This window comes from Diplotaxodon limnothrissa, linkage group LG12, assembly GCF_057381915.1.
Source record: "Diplotaxodon limnothrissa isolate DT_005_m linkage group LG12, D_limnothrissa_male_GT1.1, whole genome shotgun sequence".
Lineage (NCBI taxonomy): Eukaryota > Metazoa > Chordata > Actinopteri > Cichliformes > Cichlidae > Diplotaxodon > Diplotaxodon limnothrissa.
Window position 1 is genome coordinate 30,439,472 of NC_140607.1, and position 14,962 is coordinate 30,454,433.

A 14,962-nucleotide genomic window follows, 5' to 3' on the forward strand; every position below is an offset into this window, starting at 1 on the left:
TTTCATATCAAGTAATAAATATGACATCACCTTCATAGGTTATTTTTTATGGAATAAACCAAAGCACTGAAGATCAATGAAATAAGTATTTTTACATATTCTAAAAGCCTCTTACATTACACAGCCAACGACTCAAGACTGAATAGGTCAAATCTCCTGCATTGTTTGTAATATATTGAAGAAAAAGTTGTTGGGTAAGCAATAAAGTTCTATATTCGACAAAGTTTGCAGGGTTAGGGCAGTTTTCTGACTTTCTCCTTTCCATGTACGTTTGAAACAGTTCTGCCAGAAACCTCTGCTACTCTTCTGTACTCTCAAGAAATAAAGCATTTTACTGTACCTTTAGTGGTACTAAGGCGTATCTGTAGGTACGTACCATCTATGGTACTGCAAATGTACTCTCAACAAGAGTCTTAAGCCTAAAGAGACCCACCTTTAACCTCTGGTGATACCTAATGTATTGGTGCAAGATCTGACTTTTTTTTTTTGTTTTTGTTTTTTAAAAGGTAAAAAAAGAAACTGGGTACCCACTAATTTGTATGATATATTTAATTTTTATATTTTTGTATATTTAAGGACATAATTTCTAGGTGAAGTCAAGTGGCAGAAGGCTTCCACTTGGGAATCTGCTTTTCACAGATGATGTGGTTCTGTTGGCTTCATCAGGTGGTGGCCTCCACCTTGCACTAGAGTGTTTTACAGCTGAGTGTGAAGCAGCAGGAAGGAGAATCAGCACCTCCAAGTCTGTGGCCATGGTCCTCAGCCTAAAACTTCAGGGTCAGGGATGAGTTATTGCCTCAAGTAGAAGAGATTAAGTATCTTGGGGCCTTATTCATGAGTGAGGGGATCATGGGAGTGGGACATCAACAGATGGATTGGTGCTGTGGCTGTGGTGACGCAGACACTGTACCAGTCCATCATAGATGTCAATCTTCTCACCTATGGTTAGTGACCGAAAGAAAGAGGTTATAAACTCATTTTCCCTCAAAAATGAGTTTTTTTGGAAGGGTGGTTGGTCTTTCCTTTAGAGAAAGGCCAACTGGGATAGATGTCCCAGTGGGAGGAGGCCCTGGGGCAGACACAGGGCATACTGAAGAGATTATATCTCTCAGTTGGCCTGTGAATGCATTGGCATCCCCCAGACAAGCTGGAGTAGGTGGCCGGGGAAAGGGAAGTCTGGGCTTCTCTGCTCATGTTGCTGCCCCCAAGACCCGGCAGCAGATAAGCAGAATAAAATGGATAGATATTTTAATTTTATGTTTTATTTTGTAAAATAAGCAAAGGAAAGTGGAGAAATTTGTGTTTGGCTGATTATTTTTATGTTGTAACAGTACCTCTTGGCAGTATACCATCAGACATTAGGTGCTTGGTGACAAGCACGCCACATTTGCCTGACTTGGTATTGTGCAAAATGAAGTTGCAGCATTATTTGGAGTGAGCCTTAGAATCATCTCCAAATTTAAGGGGATATACAGTGGGGCAAAAAAGTATTTAGTCAGCCACCGATTGTGCAAGTTCCCCCACTTAAAATGATGACAGAGGTCAGTAATTTGCACCAGAGGTACACTTCAACTGTGAGAGACAGAATGTGAAAAAAAAATCCATGAATTCACATGGTAGGATTTGTAAAGAATTTATTCGTAAATCAGGGTGGAAAATAAGTATTTGGTCAATAACAAAAATACAACTCAATACTTTGTAACATAACCTTTGTTGGCAATAACAGAGGTCAAACGTTTACTATAGGTCTTTACCAGGTTTGCACACACAGTAGCTGGTATTTTGGCCCATTCCTCCATGCAGATCTTCTTGAGAGCAGTGATGTTTTGGGGCTGTCGCCGAGCAACACGGACTTTCAACTCCCGCCACAGATTTTCTATGGGGTTGAGGTCTGGAGACTGGCTAGGCCACTCCAGGACTTTCAAATGCTTCTTACGGAGCCACTCCTTTGTTGCCCGGGCGGTGTGTTTTGGATCATTGTCATGTTGGAAGACCCAGCCTCGTTTCATCTTCAAAGTTCTCACTGATGGAAGGAGGTTTTGGCTCAAACTCTCACGATACATGGCCCCATTCATTCTGTCCTTTTCCCTTGGCAGAAAAACAGCCCCATAGCATGATGTTTCCACCCCCATGCTTCACAGTAGGTATGGTGTTCTTGGGATGCAACTCAGTATTCTTCTTCCTCCAAACACGACGAGTTGAGTTTATACCAAAAAGTTTTACTTTGGTTTCATCTGACCACATGACATTCTCCCAATCCTCTGCTGTATCATCCATGTGCTCTCTGGCAAACTTCAGACGGGCTTGGACATGCACTGGCTTCAGCAGCGGAACACGTCTGGCACTGCGGGATTTGATTCCCTGGTGTTGTAGTGTGTTACTGATGGTGACCTTTGTTACTTTGGTCCCGGCTCTCTGCAGGTCATTCACCAGGTCCCCCCGTGTGGTTCTGGGATCTTTGCTCACCATTCTCATGATCATTTTGACCCCACGGGATGAGATCTTGCGTGGAGCCCCAGATCGAGGGAGATTATCAGTGGTCTTGTATGTCTTCCATTTTCTGATGATTGCTCCCACAGTTGATTTTTTCACACCAACCTGCTTGCCTATTGTAGATTCACTCTTCCCAGTCTGGTGCAGGTCTACAATACTTTTCCTGGTGTCCTTCGAAAGCTCTTTGGTCTTGGCCATGGCGGAGTTTGGAGTCTGACTGTTTGAGGCTGTGGACAGGTGTCTTTTATACAGATGATGAGTTCAAACAGGTGCCATTCATACAGGTAACGAGTGGGGGACAGAAAAGCTTCTTACAAAAGACGTTACAGGTCTGTGAGAGCCAGAGATTTTCCTTGTTTGAGGTGACCAAATACTTATTTTCCACCCTAATTTACGAATAAATTCTTTACAAATCCTACCATGTGAATTCATGGATTTTTTTTTCACATTCTGTCTCTCACAGTTGAAGTGTACCTCTGGTGCAAATTACTGACCTCTGTCATCATTTTAAGTGGGGGAACTTGCACAATCGGTGGCTGACTAAATACTTTTTTGCCCCACTGTAAACAGACTTTTCAGTAGTATAATATTCATTGCCAAGAAGCACTGTTACATCAACAAAATAATCAGTTTGCAGATTTTACTGCTTTGTTGCTTTACATTCCTTATGTTACTTTGCTAAGTTAATTTTATATATAATTATATCTATTTGTTTTTAATTTTATCCAGTCATCTACCTGACTTGCATATTAATAACAATTTCCAGTCTTACCCACTATTCAATCCACAATTAATTCCACATGCCTGAAGGGAGGAAACGCTGGAGGCACAGTGAGAAAACATGGCACCATCATCAGATGAAGAATAAAGAGAGTAACCAATAGAGGGTAGATTTTTAGGGACAGAACTTCAGTTTGAGATTGTACAGTAATACAAAGTCATAACCATTATGAATTTGAGAAAAAGTTATAGTTTTAGAATTATTTTTCTCTACAGATTTTAATTTGGTAGCAGCCATATTAAGCTTCACTCCAAAGCTTTAGTGATACAGAAAAGTATCCATCTGTTCTAAACTGACCTGATACAAGATTTTGTGGTGAAGTGTAATGTAAAGCATATTAGCATCTTCAATCAGTCAAATGCTTTGTCTGCTCATTTTTCCAGAAATGTTTCAGTTTTTGTCTTTATCATTTTTTTATTTTTCTCTTTTCTTGTGTTTAGTCATCTTCCTCTACTTCAGTCTTCTTCCCTTTATTCTATTGCTCTCTTACTGTTCTCTTTTCCCTCTGCTTGTCTCTCTCCCTTTAAACTGTTCCCTATGTGCCCACGCACCATAACCAAACCAGCCTGCTTATTCATGTTTCACTGAGGTATCACTTTATTTCTGTGCTATTATTTTTTCTGTGTAGTCGCCTCGGTATGACTTGCCCCAGACAGCGCTACGCTGTCCCACCCTCATTATATTTTCACACTTCGCTTCCCTAGGACACAAAATGCACACACATTTCCACACACACCAAATGCATTATGTGTGTCTTTTGTTTATGCCAGCTTGGGTTCAATGGAAATCCATCTGTGTGTGGGTTTTTTTTTGTTTTTTTGTACGTGTGTATAGGGAAATGTAATAATTTATTCTTTTTTTGGTGTTTTTACCATAGTAGGTTGCCTTGTAGGTTATTCATTCATGATAGTTTCCACAGTATGCTTATTGTTATCATCAGGACCTGCCATCACTACAAAAACACTGCACTATAGGCATAAAACTTTCGTAAGTAGGTTCAAATTTTTTTTTTTAATTATCTTTTAAAAATGGATAAACATTAGTATATATTGATAGCAAATCAAACGTAACTTTTATTTTACATATATTGCTAACCTGCCAAAGCTTAGCTTAAACAGACAATAAAACACACTGCTGTCACCCTACTCAATCCTGCTAAATCCGAATTGATGGAAAGAAGGAGGCACCTTTCTTAAAGTGTGCAATATCCACTTTACACCAGAAATAAATAATAAGAATCACAGAATATAGTGAAATTAAAATATTTTGAAATACCCTGTACAGTATAAGCAAAACTATTTTAACATTTGGTGAAAAAGTTCTTTTGTAGTAAGCAGCTGGTAAGCAGGTGTTTACCAAAATAAGTTTCCAGGGCATTACGTGCATACATCTGAATCTCTGGCAACATTTATGGTACTGTAACCGAAGACCAAAGCTAGCTTAAAAAAAGAACCATTCTCTTCCTTGACTTTACTAAGCTGTAACATAATGAAATATTTATGGTGGGGGCATTTAGCTTCACAATTAAACAGGTTACAGTAAGTGATCAATTCTGTGCTTCAGTGCATTCCCAACAGTGCTTTCATCAGAATTCCTTGCCCTCTTTGGAACTGAGATACTGCATCAAAACCACAGTAATCTGAGGCTACAAACTCCCAATGTTTATGAAATGTCTGGCAAATATGCTGGAAGATGGATAAAAATTGAATGTAAATATATGGAAATAAACTGCAAAGGAGCAATATGTCATTTTTGATATATGCCTGTGTAAGGCCTTTAGAATAGGGATGAAAAACAGCGATGCATTAATGTAACCTGTGATGCTCAGTCTAACACTAATATATAAAACTGTGAGCTAATGTGTTCGCACATATTTTGCCTTGTAAAGAAACTATAGAGAAATACAGTGTATTTTGATCTGTGTTGGTGGTTTTTAACACGTATGATTTATTTAGAAAAGCTAATTGATGTGTGCATATGTTTATATCAGTATATGTAAAAATGAATAGATAACACAGCCCAGTCAGCCTTGCATTTAAATACTTGAATTTATGTTGGCAGATGATTAGCTGCTTTGGATTTCTGTAAAAACTGAGGCTGTAAACAGTAAACATTAGATATTTGTTTAATGAAAGGAGTGTTTTTATAATTCTAATGTTGTTAATTATTTTCTTTTCATTTTTCTTGTCTCCATCCTTTTTCTCTTATGCTTTTTTCTCCTTATTTCTCATTTTCCTCATTTATCACCCATCTCTCATCAGTGTCTGACAGCCCCTCAGTAGCAGCAGGCGGTGGACCAGGCGGAGGGCCGGACATCTCCCAGTCCCACTTCTCCTCCTCTCTTCCCACCTACCTCCCTGTCCAATGCCAACTAAGTGGTGCTGATTCCGCCTTCTTCCTGCGAGAAGCCAATCAGGAGGTTATGCGAAATGGCAGCCTATCATCACGGACTGAGCCATTCTTTCTCCACCAGCTAGAACCAGGCATTTCTGCCCCACACTCTCTGCCAAGTGTAAACTGCAGTTATGGAACTCTGAGCACTGAGCAGCCAATCCCTGTGGAATTGCTTCAAGGTCCACCACCACACCTGCTCCTTTCAACAAACCGTGTGACGTTGAACTGGAAGGTCAAAGGTCAGGTAGTTGTGCCTAAAGTGGGATCAACAAGGCCCTGGATACAGGTATTGTATTGTTTTATATTGTTTATATGTTTTTTCAAACATATACTGACTTAACTTTGAGGCTTCACATACAATACACTTACCCATTCAAGAATCAAGAAGCACTAGTTACATCATTTGGTAATTTATTTACCTGTATGTGCTTGCATTCAGCTTTATTTAATACTTAAAAAAATTGATTCAATTTATTATTCAATGAAAACAATGTAAATGCACCTGCTCTTAGAGACATGTTTTTTTTTTTTTATCCTGTTAAACCTGCTTCAATTTTTTTGGCCACTAGGGGTGGTAGGGAGTAAAGTTGAACTAGAAAGCATCTCAGCAAACACATGTTTGCATATCTGGGAGAAAGGAAGGATATTAGTATTTATCATATTTATATCCATCTGATTGGAGAAGCTCCCATATTCAATTTCTGTCCTCTCTGTTATGGTTTCCTCAAATTCTGAAAGGAAACAGTACAGTTCTGTAGCAGCTAAATACTCCATTATGTTCATAGGCTAGTTGCCCATTTTTTGTGCCATACAGCAGGGAAATGTAAGAGCAGTGAGAGTAAGCCAAAACAATAAAGCTGTGGTTCAGAAAATTAAACCAATGAGCTGTAAAGCTAAGAGGCTGCAGAGTCAGGTGATAATTCTTTATCACTTTATCACCAGGAGAAATACCCTTTACACACAGTAATTTGGTCCAGTGCTTATACAACATAAAAACATTAAGTTGCCCAGCTTTAATGAATAGACGAATATCTGAGATCTGTGAATGACAGGGAAGAAAATGGTTTTATAAAACAGAGAGACAGATAACTTATAGTCTTTGATTGCGTCTTACTAGCTGTCCAGATTTTTCCATTATGACATTATAGGCTTTTGTTTCTTCTTCAGGTATTATTTTACCTGGTAGGGCGGCGTTGGGATGAGCCTGAACCACCTCCATCATCCCTCCTCCCATGCATCAGGGCCTTGGCCATCCGTGACACTAGTGAAGCAGCACCCTCGGCAGGCTGCCGACTCATGGGACCATCTGGTATCTGTGTTGTCCGTCTGGAGATTCCCCCAGCTTGGTTTACACCACCACAAGTGAGAAAGAGACCTCCTGAAGTGGCGCTACCATCAGTGGATGTGTATTACTCAATTATACCAGTGGAAGGTGCTGGTCAAGAGTGTCCCTCCACTGTTAATGAGCCATGGAAAGCTCCAAGTGCAAACCCTGGGCCACATGGTGGTCTGGCTATGGGCCTTGGGGGGCAGTGGAGCACCCTAGTGGATGAAGGTCTTCAAGACATGCTGAAAGTTGGTTCTGTTGCAATGAGCATGGGCCCTGTTTCTGCCAAAGGAGAAAGACTACAATTAGATGACAATGTGGAAGTTTTGGAGCCTCCCAGTCCTGTTCGGCTTGGCAGAACAGTGGCTTTTGCCATCTACATGAAGACAACTTCAAATACGGAACAGTTTACATTGAGGTGGGAATGCATACACTTTCACTTTATCGTCTGGCTTCGTTTTTATTTGTCATTCTGATATGCATTTCAGTTTCACTCTGGTTCTTTTTCTGTCATCTTCACTTATTTCTTTCCTTCCCATCCGCTCTCTCTCTTCTTTCAACACCGCCGCCTCCCGAGGTTGATGGCTGTCACCTTTGTGTACTCAGCCTCTTTCAGGAGCCAGCAATGCAAATAACAACTTCATGAATATTCATGTGTGAGCCAAGGAGGAAAGAAAACACTGAAAATGAAAAGCAGGAAAGGGAAAGGGTAACACTGAGGGACTTAAGGTTGGGAAGAGAGACAAGTATAATAAAAGGTAAAAAAAAAGTCATGCAAGGTCAGCTACATTACGTTTGTTCTGACATAAGCAGCAGGCTGTTTTCAGGTGGCTGTTTGTAGGGGGAATAAAATCTTTTCTGGTGACATAACGTTTATAACCCCTGATCTTGAGCTATTATGGAGATCTGCATTCAGTCTCTGCCTCATCATTTCACTGTCTTTAGGGATTTCAGGCTGACAAATGATAGATGTGCAAATTTATCATTCTATTTAATGTACATCCCAACACACATTGATGTGGCTTGCTGTAGTATTACCATAAAATTGTACTCCTACGAGGGTTAAAACAATTCAGGATATTTTGGGGAGCTTTGTGAACCATGTTATGACTCCCTTTGTCACATTAGGCCTGGCTTACTGTGTTTTAACATTTTCAAAGGATTTCATTTGATTTAGCTAGTGAAGGCTGGACAGCAAAAAGTACTTGGAACAGCTTTAGCTGATGCACATTTCCAAACGATGTGTTGCCTCAAGATATTTTCTGGTAAGTAAGGTGTCTTGAGCTGTTTCCACTCATGTATCAGGAGAATATCAGGATAGTCAAACATTTGTAGTTGTGTTTTCTCACATGTAACACATAGCAAGAGATAGTCAGCCTCAGAATCCTACAACTGGAAACAATCGGTTTGCTTTAGACAGGGCTGCTGCCTGAGTAGAGCTTTCAGGAGGCAACATGTGTGACATCCATTTACTCGTTGCAAATTCACTGGACAATTATCTGCTGTACTTTCACATGGTGCAATAATGTCTGCACGGCGTGGTTTGCACATTTGCATTTGTATGCAAAAATCCTCAGTTCAAAATCAGAACAAGACATAAACGTGCCCTCAGTGGGTCATAAGGTATCGTACTCTTAGTGTTAGTCCCAAGCTTCCAAAAAAGAATCTGTGTTAAATCAAAAATGTGGTTCCAGCTGCAGTGGAGAGTCTTGGGAGACGAGTGAACAGCCAGAAGAACCTTTATTCTTACATGTGTGCAGTTGGACATAACTCGGGCTTGGGAACTGCCATGTTTAAGACAGCCAGACTAACTGATTATATATATATATACTTCCAGCAGGTGATCTAACTTGATGCCTAATTCCTTTTTTTTTTGTACTGCACATTTGGACCATTTATGTTAAGTAAACTGATTTATGTAATCAAGGGACATATTTACTACCACAGACATTCAAAATTGAGATTGATATTAAGCAAGTCAAAATCCTTTTACCATCAATTTACACTTAATGTGATAGTTCATCTTTAACCGCCACCAAAGTTTATTGTTGTTTACTTACGCTATTAAGAGATATTTTGGAATGGTTGGCATACACAATTGAGTAATTTGCACCACATGAACAGTTGCAACAAGGCTAGCAGGGGAGTCGGTAAAACACTGGTTATACACATTCAGAGTCACCATAAGGAGGCAGGACACAGAGTTGTGTTACTGGGGTTTTATGCATTAACTAAGGGACATAAAAGCCCTGTCTAGTTGGCTCAACAATAACAGCTTGCAAAGCTGGTAATGACAGAACTGTTTATGAAACACTTTACTGTTACCGTCTGATTCTAGTCAAAATGAATGGTCAGCCCCCAAATATTATTTATTTTAACTAAATTAACTGGCAGTTGGTATTGGCAGTTTGGTGTCATGAAATGGCATCCCAAATCATTGTGCACCTTATTGTTATGCATTATCCATGCCATCAATATCCTAACCCTGAGATGCATGCTAACCCTAACCTTTTCACATGTCATTTGACAGCATCAAATGACACCAGATAAAGGTTATGGCTAAGGTAAAGACCAGGGTTAGGACCGATAGTTGAAGAGAGAGATAGAAAATCAGTGAAAAATGCATTAAGATCCATCCATCCATCCATTCGCTTCCGCTTATCCTTTTCAGGGTTGTGGGGGGCGCTGGAGCCTATCCCAGCTGTCATAGGGCGAGAGGTGGGGTACACCCTGGACAGGTCGCCAGTCTGTCGCAGGGCCAACACACAGGGACAGACAACCATTCACACTCACATTCACTCGCACATTCGGATTGGATTATCCAATTAACCTATCCCCACATTAAGATGACAAGTGAAATATAGTCGCATGCTAATCATATGCATTGTTAGTTTAACTAAGCATTTTAAAAATACAAAAATACAGTTTCTGAGGTTATTTTATGATGAAAAGATGTTATAGATCAGTGTTCTTATATCTTCAAACAAATCAATACATTTAGAATTAATAGATTAAAAATACATAACCACCTGCACCAGTTTGTGGAAGCTATCCTGTTGCTTTTTGAATAAAGCTTTCTGCCCAATTGTGTTTTATGTATGTGACTAAAGACTGGCCACTTACGTAGTGCATCAAATGCAAAGTAGACAAGAACTCGTAGGTTTACTTGCTCGATTTACATTGACAGGTAAACAGAGAAGTGACAGCCTACACTCACCACAGATGAACAGCAGTCAGAGTTGTTTCACTTACATTTAGATTATGCACTTGAATTTGATGTGAGAAAACAGAATTCAGTTGACTACAGTCTGCAATCTAGTGGTGAGATTTTACACACTCTACCTTTAACACTATAATCTAAGTCAGTTTGACACATGTTCCTTACAGATACAACTATATCTAAAGTTGTGCATTTCTTTGCACAGCAAATGTGAAGTTGATCTCAGGACACAGAAGGAAACAAGAGGCGGCCAGAGTGCAATGCAACTTGTCTTGCTACCTGCTGACAAACACACACAGACACAGAGGGAAATAAATATTCCACCAACATCCAGTGTTATTTCTCTCTGCCATGAATACACGCATACATCATATGAACATTCATGCATACTGATGATGTTTGTTTTATGTGTGTGCATTAAGTGTGTATTGAAGCACACACCCAAACACAAAAAACACAAACTTACCTGTTGAAGTGATGAGATGTGATGTTTTGGTTCCCCCTACAGACACTTTATCTCTGCCTTCATCGTGGAACACCATTGTTGTGTGTATGTTTATGCATTGTCTTGTGGGTATGCAGTTGTGCCTGGTACTGCTATGGAAAGAAAGTGTATGGAATAAAAATCATCCTTTCCTTTTTTCCTTTCCTGTTATTTATTGTGGCTATCTCGAATTATGCTTTGTTTCTGCTTCCGTTCAGTGTTTTTTCTCTCCTAGGTTTGTCCACTCATTTTTCCACGTTTGAAAAACGTCCAACTTCTATTTTACATATTGCACTTATCTCCTATCTTTATGTCTCAGTTGAGAAATGTGCCTGTTTATATGTGTGTGTGTGTGTGTCCTACTTGCAAGTCTTGCCCTTTGCCCAAGCAAACAGTTCAATGGATAATCTCCCATGTTAGACGCAGAGTCAGACATGTAATAAGGCTTAAGTGGATTTCATTCCTGTGCGTGAGCGTGAGCGGGTGTGTGAGTATGTATGTGTACGACACATAATAAGCCTTAAGTGTGCTGCATTACGCTGAGGTGATGTGATTATGATAAACTGCTGAAGAGATGGAGGGACACGGAGAGAAAAGGAGTGAGAGAGACATACAAGAGTGAGAAATATTAGAAAATGGAAGAAATGAAAAAGAAAATTATTAGAAAAGTCTTAAGAGAAATGGGTAAGAAGGTAAAGCATTTCACTTGCCTTTCTTCTTCGTACTTCTGAAAAATTAACTAAGAATACGATGGAAGGACCAGTGACAAGAGGCAGCATGTGTTAACTAAATTGGACTGGGCATCCTTCCTGTATCAACTGGCCTTGAGCTTGTAGTCTCACATAACCATACATGATTCTGTCAGTTTGGGAAGAAACTACATGTCTACAGACAATGAGCTCAAACTGTCTAAAAGTGTGGTACTGATTAAGTTACACTGCCAAGTTTTCCTCCTCCAGTTCTTTTTTCCAGTCATAGCTTTTACTCTGGTCATTTTAAATGTTTCATTTTTCTACTACTTTGACTACATTTAAACAAAGTTAAAGGTTTCACCAGATACATCTCTGTTATCACTCAACTTCTCTTTGAACATCCAATGTGGTTTTAAAATAGATAGCTCTCGGTGTGTAATGTTGTTACTACCATGCTGCTTTGAGTTCATTAATATCCTTTTATGGACTAAGAAGAAAATTAGAAGTAAAAATCTATCCATCCATCCATTTTCTTCCACTTATCCAATTCAGGTTCACCAGGGGGCTGGAACCCAGTTGGCTCTTGCTCATATTTTAAACATAACTAGCAGCCACTTTCTCATCATTCAATTTTCAAGTAGTCAGTTTTTTTTAATATTAGTTTTTTTTTTCAAAATATAAAAAATACTGTTGTGTAGAAACAGACATTTGACAAATGTTTTTCTCAAACTCCCCTTCACAGAGCAACTGTCTGCTCATTAACCATGTGACTGAGTGAAACGAAACATCATCAATTAACAGAACAGACATGCTAGATGAATTTCTAATTAGTTTTTGACACGCGCAAGCTTGGGATTTTATAAACAATCAAAGAACTCTGTGATAATGGGTCAAGCATAAATTGACTCTTGGACTCTTTGTGCCTTAGCCTGTATTTCTGAAAGGCAAAGAGGAGAACATGGGGAGGAGAAAACACCTGAGAAAAGAAGCCAGTCTTTTTTTGTGCTCATTGTGTTATTCTTTTTACAAATTTGAGATGGGTTGTTTGTCATAAGTTTTTTTTCTCTATCTTGTTATGTCACTATTTTTCACTTCCATCTTATTAGCTGCACATTCATTTAGGTAACTCATCTTCAATGCTGTGCTCGCTGACGGGTTTCATTTCTTTACTCTGGGCTTTTTACCTCTTTCTTCCAGCATGCTTTTTGTTAAATGGCACATCCTTAAAATGACACAATGAGGAGACTAAGGTCATATGTATCAGATCAGAAAAAAGAGAGTGTTATGTAGACAGCAGAGGTGAACATTGTCTGTTTTTGATCACGCAATCTGTGCTATGGTGTTTCTAGGTGTTTTTCCAGTGTCTACTGGTCTTCAAGTGTGTTTCAAGTTGGTCTTTTGTTTTCATTTCCTTTACTACATCAGTGTCTTCAGTTAAAGTGGCTGTTACTTACTTAGACTTCCAGTCTATTTTCTTCCCATGAGTGAGAAGGACTTATCCAAATGTCTGTAAAAAATTATTTCTGTAAACAGCACTGTAAAAAGTTTGGATAATGGTTGGCCTTGTATGCTATGTTTTTTCAAGGGTAGTCCCATGTTACAAACCTATTTTCCCCAGTTTCTGTGACGCCAAGTTCCATCCTCCTCTGTGCCAGCACCAGAACACATTGTTCTATGTTCTTTGTTAGAGGTTGCTCAACTTTAAAATATAATTATAGGTTGTGATAAAAGCTTGCACATTCTATCTGGCCATTTCCTCGGGATGGATGCTCTTTCACAGCCTTGTTTCTGCTGTTTCTTTTGCCTTGTGCATAAAGGCAATTAGAGTTATTGGACAAACTCTTGAACCAACCCAGAGTATATTTTGTTAATCTAAGCTATTGTTGCAGTCTCTACGATATGGTTTGCACCCTTAAGTAACAAATGATACAAATCAAGAACTTACTTTTTAATTGATTAAATCTGAGATCAGCAGAACAGAAAATTGCTCAAATAAAAAATAAAATCAAACCAGGCAAATTAGTTAGAATCTCTTAGCTCACTAATCAGTGACAGCATTGCCTGTAACTTCAAAAGGCGGAAAATCAGGGCAAAACTTGATGATGAATTCATGTTCGGCGCAGCTCCAATTCAGTCAGCATTCAACGAAAAGTATTTAATATCGTCTAAATCTGTAGAAACCCTTGTCATAGCATTTTGATGCTTTGAATCAATGATTAGTTGAGCATTTCAGCATTTTTCATCAGTGGGAATGTTGACAGGCTGAGGGTCAAAGTGATTAGTATCTCCCTCATTAAAAAGCTGTCATCTTGAACTGTGCTATCGTTGTTTGGTTAGCTAATTAGTGAGATGATTACTGATGAGGGGATAAATGCCTTGTGTGCGCGCGCGTGTGTGAAATGTAGATAGACAGCGATAGATTACTGAAAGGGAAAGAAGTTTTCTTTCTGCTTCTGTTGTCTGTATATTGTTTATTTTATCTTAATCCATAGACCAATTCAAAGGTGTGCTTTTCTGGAAATTGGAAAGGAAGTATCCTGACTACTTTTACTTAAAAGTGAAAAAGGTAACAATGAAAGTCTGATCTAGAAACATTTCAGTTTTTTTCACACTGTTAGCCACACTTTGGTCTTATTTTGAAAGTTCAACCAGCTTGAAATTAATTTAGTTGCTTCTCACAAAACAATCCTAGTCCTGTGGTTGGACGTACTCCAGCTCCACTGTCTTGTGCAACAGCTGCGAATCAAGCAAGCATTCACTTGGTTTAATTGTTCAGGTGAAGAAATGTTCAAGTAAGCGATCTGGAACTCAGTATGGACGATGGGGTTTTTTCAAGTCGTAATTATAATCCAGAATACAATGTGTAAAATGTACACATTTTTTAAACCTGTAGTATGCTCACCAATTACAGCAGTGCTGAAACTGACACTTAAAGCTGCAACATCAACCCACACATCCTAAACAAATGTCAGGTTTAAGCAGCTTTCAAGAAAAACAAAATCCTTTTTTCAATGACTCAAAATATCTTATAATGGCTGCAAATCTGATTTTAAGAAGATAAATGTTCTCTTCCTTTGTGCTAAGTTTGAGACAAGTATGCAGCTTAACTGGACCTTAAGGGTCATATATTATATGTAATATCTAGTGCCAAAGAAAACAAGCATTGCTTCTTCACTGTCATCACTTTTCTTTCAGCCCTGCTATACTGACATTGAATAAGGTTTGGACATAATAAGGAAATCTGTTATGTCTGACGGACATAAAGCTGTCACTTTAGTGGCTTGAGAAAACCAACATGCACTATATTTCATCTTTGCATAAATCTTATCTATTTTTATTGTGTATGTTTTTATATTTTTTCCTGTTTCCTAGTTTACTTGCTGGTTTAATTATTTTCCCATTTGTTGTTTCTGTGTGTGTTTGCTTGTGTATGTGTAGGGATTAGTGGATTTTTCCTAGGATCAGAGGGGAGATGTAGTTCTAAGGACCAGCTTGTCCTCTCTGGTGGTTACACTGCACATACACACCATACCCTCTGTATCTCTCTCTCTCACACACAGACACACACAGA

General features: G+C 39.0%; 1 protein-coding gene across 2 annotated transcripts in view; it reads left to right on the forward strand.

Moving 5' to 3' along the window:
• The window catches only part of LOC146621593 (transmembrane protein 132C), a 301,943-nt gene that overhangs the window by 94,127 nt on the left and 192,854 nt on the right, over nt 1-14,962 (forward strand). For both annotated transcript variants that reach the window (XM_085367471.1, XM_085367472.1), the window contains exons 2-3: nt 5,536-5,954; nt 6,836-7,413. In XM_085367471.1, the coding sequence (XP_085223597.1) occupies nt 5,536-5,954; nt 6,836-7,413 (997 nt within the window). The remainder of the gene's footprint in view (nt 1-5,535; nt 5,955-6,835; nt 7,414-14,962) is intronic.